Raw genomic sequence first — 11,144 nt, 5'->3', positions numbered from 1 at the left:
ATATAAAATATTAAAAATAATTATACAGCACCTAATTTTCGACGTTTTAATTTTTTTTTTAATTTTTTTTTTCGAAGCGGCGGGTTTTTATCACTTTCATGGAAGATCAGGACCGTTAATCACTAGGAGATTTTGAGGTGGCTTGATTTCTCACCGTTGATTTGATAAATTCTTTTTTTAAAATGTGATTTTATTTTTCAATGTTGTAAAATATGTGTTTCTTGATGAAAAAGTTAGGATGACGATTTCCTAAAAAAAAAAAAAAAAGTTAGGATGACGATAATTTTCCTTTGGGACATGGTTACGGTGGGAAATTGGTAGTTTCTTTACCGAAAAGAAATTGAAGGCATAAATTGTGTGACCAATTATTTTATTTATCCACTCATTTCCAAGATTTTTTTTTTTTTTTTTTTTTGGCAAAGTTTGTTTAATTATTCAAAAATAAAAATTAATAATACTCTAAGATAAATGTAAATTTTTCATAGTTTAAGAAATAGATGGATATTGTAAGGTGGAATTTTAGGACCAAATAATATTGTTTTTAAAATAGGGGTTTATAAAGTGATTGTTGGCAAATTTTCCTACATAAGTATTACACATTGAAAGATAAGAAACTAATTAATGAAATGAATATAAGGAAATGCATTAAAAGATAAAATAAAATAAAAAAGGGTGATGTAGTGGTTAATGGTGTCCACATAAGATAACAATTATCCTTATAGAATAGAGGTATAAATAAATTATTAAAAAGACATAACATGAATCAATGTTAAAATTAGCCTCTATAGTAAAAACTATAGTTAAAATGCACTTATTCACCACCACCCGTTACTAGTAGCTAGAATGTAATAGCACCAACTTTTGCAATGGGTGTAGCGCGCGAGTGAAATTCACAACCTTATAAATAATCATTCTTGATGCTTTTCAGACTACTAAAAATAAAAATTTATAAAATAAAATCCCCATTGCAAGATTTGCTATTGCTCATGCTACTATTTATAAGTGGTGCTACTCATTTACCATGTTAATATAGTTTGGGGGGAAATCATTGTATAATTAATTTCACAAGTTTGAGTAATGTATCAATGTATCATGTTTATAATTAATGTTTAGAAGAATCAATCAAAATATTGTCATATTCACCTCGTGTCCAATACACATGAAGTTCAAACTACCGTAACTTTGATCATCCACCTTTTCTTGTGTAAATTAAGGCTTAGAGCTACTACATATATACCCACATATCGTGCATTAAATTGGTTTCACTTTTGCCATGATACAAGTATGCAAGGTATGAGCCATTAATTAGGATGATTGATTCACAAAATTTGTAAATCAATCACTTTTTTTTCTTTTCATTTTTAAAATACTACGTAAAATGGAAAGAAAAGCTGATGAAAAGATATCCCCTTGACATTAAACTTGAATTTCCACAACTATAACCTCCAACCCTACGATACCAAATTGGAAAGACCGAAGGGGGGAGGGAGTTAGTAACCTTCACATGTTGATAAACATTAAGGGCCTTCATTCCTTTTCATGAACCATTGGTGTAGCTTCATGCTAAGTGAAAGTTGATTGTGCACCGTACCAAGTCGAAGGTAGAGATGATACCCCTAAATACCCGTTTATTCCTAGATGCACAAAGTTCTCACAAGGTGACCGCTAAGAAAACCAAACACTCACTTTTAATCCTATCATGCTACAAAAAGTGAAATGTGATTAAAGACGACCTATTCCTAGAAAGGTAGATCTCCTTATGAATTTGAGTGATAAATTACGATTTCCCAAACCTCCTATTCCACCAGCTAGGAAGATGAACAATGGACTTTAGGGGGTGTTTGGTTCAAGCATAATAGGTATAAGGTATGGGTTTAGAATGACCAAAACCCATACCTTATGTTTGTTTTTAGAAATTTCATTTTTCAAACCCATACCTCAAACCCCCAAGGTATGGGTTTTTAAAACCCAAGGGGGGAGGTGGGTATAGCTCATATCCATACCTTTAGGTTTAAAATTAAAAGAATAATTATCATTCTTACATAAAAACCAAACACATGAAATCAAGTACCAAGTTCCAACCCCATACCACCCAGGTTTCATTCCTCATTCCAAACCCATACCATTGTTTGAACCAAACTCCCCCTTAGTGATTTTGCTAATGTGTCTTTGATTATATATTTTGTTTGTCATTAGGATTTTAGGACATTTTAAACAATTAACTTGTTTAATATTTGTGAACTTATTAATAGTAGTGAAAAAGCTTTTTTTTTTTTTTTTTTTTTTTTTTTGAAGAATGTGGAAAAGCATTTTTATATAATAGGGAAACACTAAGAAACAATCTATGTTATCTATTTCACCCCAACAAGAAATACAAAATTCAATTGGATTAGACTATAAAATTCAGAATTAACTTTAAGCCAATGTATTTGAAAGAACCTTGTTTCTTACTAGCATATGAATTCGTAGCCCTAACTGTAGAATAGTCAAATCCTATTATTAACTTTTGACACCAAAAAAACATCAATCTATTATTAGGATAAAATTTGTATTAGATTGTGGCTTGCTATCAAATATAGGACTGGAATGAGAATTAGAGAAAAATGTGGTATTCCACTTTTTTAGGCACATTCCTTATTTTATGATTATGCATGATCCTTATTATAGATTTCTTTCTGGCAATATATAACAATTCACCCATTCTTATACAAAGATCTAAAACAATAATATAAGTGTAAATATATATACCTTCAAAATAAGAAGAAAAAAAAGAGTGCATAGGCCGGGCAGGACCATGTTGAGTGCGTAACAAATTCAATTGTTTTGGTCTATCGTGCCCTGAGCCCTGCGCAAAAAAAAATATTAATAAAAAAAATAAAATAGAGGTCGCCCCATTAGTTTTGTTTAATTTTAATAAGAAAGGGAAGATTGATTTTGCAAATTATAATTAAAAGCCATGGAATTTGCAAATAACAAAATTAAAATCCCCTTTTTCATTTTTGTAACCATTTTGGTGGCCATTATTCCTACTACACAAGCTAACATTGTAGGAAACAACACTGTTAAACAGCATGAACACGATGAATGGTTTCAAAGAAAACTTGCTGAAGCTTATAATGCTTCATTACAAGCCTATCATCATGAACCTACTGAAGTTATGGATGAATTTAACTACCATGTCCACCGGTAAATATTTTTATTTTTCAATTTTTCATCTATATATATGAATTACTCGTATCATTTTATGGAAAATGTTATACATAGCCCTAAGGGTTATGTATAAGCATTAAAAATATTCTAGAAAATTGTTTAAATTTCGGAAATCATGACAAAACCACACTGATTTGCGCGTGTTTTCGTCATGAATTCCTATATTATACAAACATATACTAATAAAATGAGGGTAATGTTATATATAGCCCTTATATATAACATTACCCTCATTTTATTAGTATATGTTTGTTTTAAGGTAGATGCATTCATCTTTCTTCAAAAAAAAAAAAAAAAAAAAAAAAAGTAGATGTATTCATGCATAGAGTTTCAATAGTTATCAAAACTATGCAACAATAATTAATCAAAAAATCAGATACACAAAAAGTTAGGGTCCCTAGAGGGTAGAATCACACATTATTTTTTTTGGGTTGGTAAGGAAAAAAGGTCATACCCGTCTGAAATATCTCATAGGTCAACCTGGCTCAGATTAGCGGTACACATATTATTACTAGTAGTTTTCTTTTTTTATTTTTTTATTTTGGCATTTGACATGTTAATTTCATTATGGAATAAAATCTGTTAAGTCATGTTAAAAATTAGTCCTATAATCAAAATGCTTTGTTAATGTACATGACATAATTTAGTTTGATCATAAATTCTCAATGACAATTTGCAGGGCATTAGAAGGAACCAATAGTACAAGAAGAGGGCTAGGTAAGTACAGGGGTGCATGCAAGGCTCAAAACCCAATTGACCGTTGCTGGAGGTGCAAGGCTAATTGGGCTCAAGACCGAAAAAGATTAGCGGATTGTGTTAAGGGTTTTGGACGTCAGACCACCGGAGGAAAAGACGGTCCGTATTATGTAGTAACAGACCCTGCTGATGACAACGTTGTTAACCCCAGGCCAGGAACCCTCCGTTTTGGGGTGCTTCAACCTGGTCCTTTGTGGATTATATTTGCTACGGATATGAGGATTGTGCTCCGTGGAGAACTATTGGTGACAAGCGACAAGACGATCGATGGTCGTGGTGCACAAGTCCAGATAGCCGATGGAGCTGGGATCACCATCCAATTTGCTAACAATGTCATCATTCACAACATCAAGATTCATGACATTAAGCCTGCTTTTGGAGGATTAATTAGGGACACACATGACCATGTTGGCATTAGGGGTGCTGATGATGGAGATGGTATTAACATCTTTGCCTCCACCAACATTTGGCTCGACCATCTTTCTATGTGGAATTGCAAAGATGGTCTTATCGACATCGTTAAGGGTTCTACTGCCATCACCCTTTCTAACAACCATTTCACCAGACACGACCACGTAAGTCAATAAATATTACGAAGACATACTAGTAAAAACTATGGTCAAAGTTAGTAAGGTTTAACGTCTCGTATTACAACTTTTTTTTCCTAAACTGTAATATGGAATGACTATGTACAGGTGCTGTTGTTTGGTGCTAGTGATACTGATCCAAAGGATGAAATCATGCAAATATCACTAGCATTTAACCACTTTGGAAAGGGGCTTGTCCAAAGAATGCCAAGGTGTAGATATGGTTTCTTCCATGTTCTCAACAACGATTACACACACTGGATAATGTATGCAATCGGTGGTACTTCGCATCCCACCATCATCAGTCAAGGCAATCGATTCATCGCTCCTCCAAATCCTACAGCTAAGATGGTAGGAAACACAAACAAATTCACCATTCATTATACTATTAACAAGGCATTAGCCATTCAGAATCATATGTAGGCTACTTACTGGTTTTCTGTTTGATATCGAGTTTGTTATTCATCGATTTTCTTTTTATTTGAATGAAACAGATCACAAACAGGAACAATGTTGTTGGTGAAGAATGGAAGAAATGGATATGGAGATCGGAGAATGATGTATTCTTGAACGGAGCTTACTTTGTAGAATCAGGACACCCCTTAGACCAGAGGCGTTTCAAGAAAGATTTTATCAAATCAAAACCAGGAACATACGTGAGGAGGCTAACCCGATTCGCGGGTCAGCGCAGATGTATTGTTGGAAAAAGCTGTTAGATGTAACATATGTTTTTCGTTTTTACAACATTTATGCAATTAATACACTTTTTCACTTGTTTGGTCTTACAAAACATAGAGTACTCTTTCTAAGAAAAGAATTATTGGAACCAATGTGCATGAAAAGGAGATATTTTACTAACCATTATAATAAGTAATCGTATGTACATTCAAAGGTTATGTACATGCAAAGTTGATATTGGTTTACCCAGTTGCATATCAATTTATATGTAACAATGTTTTGGTCCAAAAGTTATTCATATAATGACATAGCAATGAGTTTGTACATCACAATTACTACCATCGACATCTCCCTCACCATCCCATCATCAATCTGCCAACAGAATCGATAAGCAATCAACCTAGGCGTGACTGCTCTCTCTCTTTTTCTCCTCTGCTGGTTTTGTTTTCTTTCCATCCCATTGACAAGCTAACATGTAATTAAAACACAAACTCTGTATCATCTGGTAAAGCTACTTTCATTTTGTTTTCATCCTAATGTAGGACAAACATATAATGCAAACACAAATCTAGTAAGCTAGTTTTGTTTTCTTTCAATCCCACCATTAAGCTAATTCAGTTTTCTTTCTATCCCACCGTCAAGCACTATCGCCCAAAGGGCGTTACCTTTTTACATATTAAAGCAGTGATTTTCCTTACCTATTTCAGCACAAAACCACCACACCACACCCCCCCCCCCCCCCCCCCCACACACACACACACACACACAACAACAACAACAACAACATTTTTTCCAAAAAAAAAAAAAAAACTACCAATTCAATACACAAATGGCGATGGTCAACACCAAGGTCAGAATCCCAATCAATTGAATAGTATTCTGCAACATGCATATGCCATATCCAAGGGCCTGCGGATTATTTTTGGTATTTCTGACAGTCTAAAACTGAAAGGAGAAAAAATTAAGTCAACAGTAGGGATGAACTTAAATTTAAGCCACCTTTACACAAAGCACAGAGATGTTGCCAGTTCTGGTATGCCATGACCTAAGTAAAGGGGCAATCATCCAAATTACATGCCAAGCCTGGCTGAGAACAACTTGTGCCAAGTGCAATGGTGGCTGAAGGGGTTTCTGGAGCAGGAATGACTGGAGAGTGAATGGTATTTCTAGCTCTGATGAATCCGTACTAACTTTAACTATTGAGCTTTAAAAACAAATTTCTATCAACCATGATAAAAGCTACTGTATAAGAAAATCTACCTGCAAGACTTTTAATTGATCAAGCAATTGAAGGCACCTCCCTGCAACCACAGCCAGGTTTGAAATAGCTCAGGCGGCTTTTGTTGAGTCAATTCAATTCCCATTTCCCAATTTGGCTCACTTCCCTTCTGCTTTTCATATTCCTTGGAAAATAGCTAATGCTTTTTTTGTAAATGGGAATATGGAAATATTTTCTTCCCTCCTGGCTGTTCAATATTGCTTTTCATTTTATCAATATCCACCCAATTACAGCAGCTCATCCCTTATTGACAGTTTTCTTCTTTTCCAAGCCCCATTTACAAGAATCCTAATCAGTTCACTATTCCGCTCACTTCTCAACTCCCGTTTTATTCCTCTCCAAATTTCTTTTAAAGCCTTGAATGGGTTTCTGATTCTGGACCATGGCTAACAATGATCTTCCAACAATCCCTCGTTCAAATAACTCCTAAATCCTCATTGAATTGCATTAACAACCCCCCTCCATCACTTTTCAATACCATCTCAGCCTAAGCTAAATTGGTAAGTATTAAAAATATTCGAAACTGTAGCAAAATTGCTACCACACCTTAATGTTTATTGAAGTGGAAAGAGATGTGAAAAATTTATCAACAAACTACCAAATGTCTTTGCTTCCTTCACACACTCTCCAAATTTGCTTTCTCAGAGATGACATTCTTGAAATCAGTCACTGTACTTAGAAACCAAATTGGTAAAGGTACTTAAAAACCCAATTGATAATGGATATTCAATTGTTTAACCAAGGGATAACAGTTTTGACATCCATCACCATAATAACACAGTTAAGAAAGGATATGCAGTTCTCTATCAATATGGATGGGAAGGGTTGGAGATATTAAGCATTAGTGAGAAATACCCAACAGAGGTGCAATGGCCAATAAATCAAGGGAGTGGACGAGGAGAAGAAAAAGGAGAGGGGGAAAGAAGAACAGGGTATTGTTACTGTCCCTCATAGCAAGTCAACTGATACTTCAGGAATAAGCATACAAAGAGCAAATAGATAGTTGAGACTTGAGAGGATTGAAAATTAAGAATCAACTAAGTTACTCTTGCTGAAAACCTATCATATTGCTGACAGATACCAAAATGAATTTGAGCATAAGAGTTATTGTTCATTTGATGCTCCAAACAGTCCAAAGTATGGTGAAAAATGTATGTAGCCAGGAACTTAGACAACAAGGCCAACAACACGTACAATTTCACAGAAACACATAAAACAGACGCTTACACATATGTGCACCAACCTACATGGCATACCTAAAATGCTCTAATTTTAGTAAGACTACAGGAAAGCATATAGTTTCCAAACTCGAATGAACTTGACTTCAAACTAAAAAACCAATATTGTATGCCTAAAAGCTAGAGAAGGGCAAACTTCATCTAGATCCTACTAGAGAAGGGCAAAGTCAATGGCCAGTTTTCTTCTTGCAAACTAGGCTAGAAGTTACTGCACCCATATATCAGTTGGATTGTCATCAAATAAGTAAAACATAAAAATGAGAGCAAGAATTTAAAGATTGGGTGAAGTCAGGCACATTACAGTACTGTGGCTGCTAACATTGGCTAAAATGAGATTCAGCAGTGGAATTTACAATTGCATTTCGTGTATGACGTCCTACTTTTCTTATGATAGTATTCAAGCCTCAGCACAAACAGAAAAATAGAGAAACAAAATAATGCACATATCAAAACTGAGATGAAATTTTTACTCGGTATTTGTTCCCAGAAAAGGAAAACTGTTCAAAATAAAATACAGGTCTATTCAAATCGAGTAATGATTTCTAACCTGGTAGCCTGCCTCCTATAGAAATACATGTGCTCATCCTGTTCAATGTTACAACCCTTTTGATGCTTTAGAACTGCTTTGTTTTGTTCTTGAAGAACTTGTCCCTTTTAGCATAAACAAAACAAAGAATGATAAAAGTTGCAGCTGACATAGACACAGAGGCCCATGGAACTGGCGGATCTGTGAAACACACAAGTGAAGCATCCAACTCCTGTGATGCACGATAGATGATTGAGTGCATGGCATACAAGTCATGTTCCGATGATCTCAAGTAATATGAAGCCAACTCAAATTCCAAATGGGACAGCGCTGTAATCATCTTATCCAGCTTATACTTAAAAAGAGACCACCTCTGTGAGAATTCAGTAACCTGATTACCCTTCAATAGCCTCTGATGCCCACCATGTGCCTTAACAGATTGAAGGACTTCTATGGCACTCAAAACAGTATAATTCAAAGTGGTCAAAAGAACATTCCTTCGAGCAGCATCCTTCTGCACAAACGACAAAGAGGAAATCTCCGAGAATGGTCCAAATGGAGTCTGCCCAACACTCCAAGTATAATCAACCAAAGTGGTATTATGCCTAGGGCTCCATCTCAAATGGGTTGGAGACACACCCCACATACTCTGCAATACTGATCCAATAATCGGCCTCTCAAGCTCTCTAGTCTGAGTAAAAACATGACGCCCATTACAACTATAATCGCTCACAGTCTGCGTATTCCTTGTCCTAATCGCAATCACCATGTCCTTAAACGCAACCGATTGATGAAACCGATCAAGCATAAGCAACGTATTATCATCCAAATCGAAAACATACACCGGAATAACCCTCTTAAAATCATCCTCCTCATGAACACCCGCCAACCTCTTAAACTCATCAGCCGAATCAGACAGTATCTGATGTAACTTCTTCGAGTCCACATACTCACTCACAATCAAAGTATAATTATCAAACAAAAACCTACTCGTATACGAGCTTTTCGACTTAGAAACAGCAAAAGAACACAAAGCACACTCCCTATAATCAATCTCATACTTCTTAAAACTCAATGACTGATCCCCAAGCAACAAACCCTCATCAGACAAAGCATTCTCAATCAATTTCCAATCCAACCCATAACTATTATGCTCACTCCCATCACTCCCAACAACATGAATAAACTGCACAACAAGATTATTCTCAAAAGGAACAGGAATTCTCAAAGAAGGAACAAGCAATACCTGATAAGCACTATAAACCAACGAAGCTAAATCCGCCAACACCGCCTTATCCGATTTCGCCTTCCCATGAAAAGCAGCAAGAGGATGAAACTCACCCTTTGGAAGAACCCCATCACCCGAAAGACCCGGCCCGTAATCCACCGGCCCGGCACCCAAATCAACCCAAATGTACCTATCCTTACTCACCCAAACCGAACCCAAGCACTTCGTAAAGCTTGGCGAAGATGATTCCGACCCAGAAGACGAGGAGTAAGTATAAGCATAGGGTTTCGACTGGGTCCCAAGATTGATGAGGTAAATGGTATACCCATGAAGGGGTTTCTCCCTGCGAAAGTCAGCAGCTATGATCTCATCGACAACCGAATACGCAACAGAGAATAGTGAAGAACGAAGCGAAGCGGTAGATGAGGCAAGAGAAGCGCGGATTGCGGAGGAGAGAGAGGAGGAGAGGGAAGGGGAGGAGAGGGAGGTGACGTGGTGGAGGGAGTGGGAGAGGGAGAGGTGGTGAAGGGTGGTGTCAAAGGGGGTGATGACGTGGAAATGGGAGGAGGAGTGGGAGGCGGAGAGGAAGGAGGAGAGGGTGGAGGATGAGGAGGAGGTGAAGGAGGGGCCGACGAGTTTGATGTGGAGGGAGATTGGGAGGGAGAGAGAGAGGAGGGAGGAGATGCGGTGGTCGAGGGTGGTTGTTGGGGTGGTGGAGAGGGTGGATTTGAGGTGGGATGGGAGGGTGAGGAGGGTGTCGTTGGATGCGTGGGGGTCGAGTTGGAATTGTTGGGTTAGGAAGGAGTCGAGGCCGAAGATTGGGGTGGAGGTGGTGGGGTGGAGGAAGAGGAGGAGGAGGAGGAGGAGGAGAGAGATGGTGGTTTTGATGGTGGTCGGAGATGGGGTGGTGGTGGTGAGCATTTTGTTTGATTGGGGTGGTTTGGTTGAGTGTTTGATTTGAGTACTAGAGCATTATGTAGTGATTTGAGTCAAGTGATGATGATTATGATGGGTGTTTCCGGTGGAGAGGGGGGGAATTGACTTGGGGAATTGAGAAGTATGATGCCGGAGTTACGGAGTAGTTGATTTTGGGGGTCGGATCTTGGATTCTTGGGTCAAGTATGGGTATTGTTTTGCTCGGGGTGTTAATCCAGGGAATTACACTTGGGCCATGTTTGGTAATTGGCTTTTAGTTGGCTTTTTGGTTGGCTTTTGGCTTTTGGCTTTTTCTTTTGGTCAAACAGCCAAAATACTTGTTTGGTAAATGGCTTTTCAGCTAGGTGAAAAAGCCGGCTTTTCCGCCAAAAACAAAAAGCTAGTGTTACTAGCTTTTTGGTTTTGGCTTTTGGCTTTTCATTAAACAAATTACTTTTTATCCTTAATTATTAATTAATAATTAATAATTAATAATTAATAATTAATAATTAATAATTAATAATTAATAATTAATAATTAATAATTAATAATTAATAATTAATAATTAATAATTAATAATTAGTAATTAATAATTAATTATTAGTTATTAATAATTAATAATTAATAATTAGTAATTAATAATTATCAATCAATAATTAGTAATTAATAATTGGTAATTAATTAATAATTAATTATTAATTTGTAATTAGTAATTGATAATTGATAA

General features: G+C 36.4%; 2 protein-coding genes across 2 annotated transcripts; one reads left to right on the top strand and one right to left on the bottom strand.

Annotated features, from left to right (window-relative positions):
- The first annotated feature begins 2,933 nt into the window (after positions 1 to 2,933).
- On the top strand, positions 2,934 to 5,269 carry LOC145595418 (pectate lyase-like). The gene is made up of 4 exons (XM_081651826.1): positions 2,934 to 3,186; positions 3,890 to 4,541; positions 4,662 to 4,904; positions 5,048 to 5,269. Exons 1-4 carry the CDS (start codon positions 2,957 to 2,959, stop codon positions 5,267 to 5,269), a joined length of 1,347 nt encoding a protein of 448 aa, XP_081507952.1. The 5' UTR covers positions 2,934 to 2,956.
- A 2,923-nt stretch (positions 5,270 to 8,192) lies between these two features.
- Positions 8,193 to 10,589, bottom strand: LOC145595417 (uncharacterized). Its single transcript, XM_081651825.1, has one exon. The coding sequence runs from the start codon at positions 10,421 to 10,423 to the stop codon at positions 8,363 to 8,365; it is 2,061 nt and encodes a 686-aa protein (XP_081507951.1). The 5' UTR covers positions 10,424 to 10,589; the 3' UTR covers positions 8,193 to 8,362.
- Between the last annotated feature and the right edge of the window lie 555 nt (positions 10,590 to 11,144).

The sequence above is a fragment of the Chenopodium album genome, chromosome 19 (assembly GCF_948465745.1).
Source record: "Chenopodium album chromosome 19, dcCheAlbu1.1, whole genome shotgun sequence".
NCBI classification, from domain to species: domain Eukaryota; kingdom Viridiplantae; phylum Streptophyta; class Magnoliopsida; order Caryophyllales; family Amaranthaceae; genus Chenopodium; species Chenopodium album.
The sequence above is the reverse complement of the archived record's forward strand: the minus strand, read 5'-3'. Positions and strand labels throughout refer to the sequence as shown.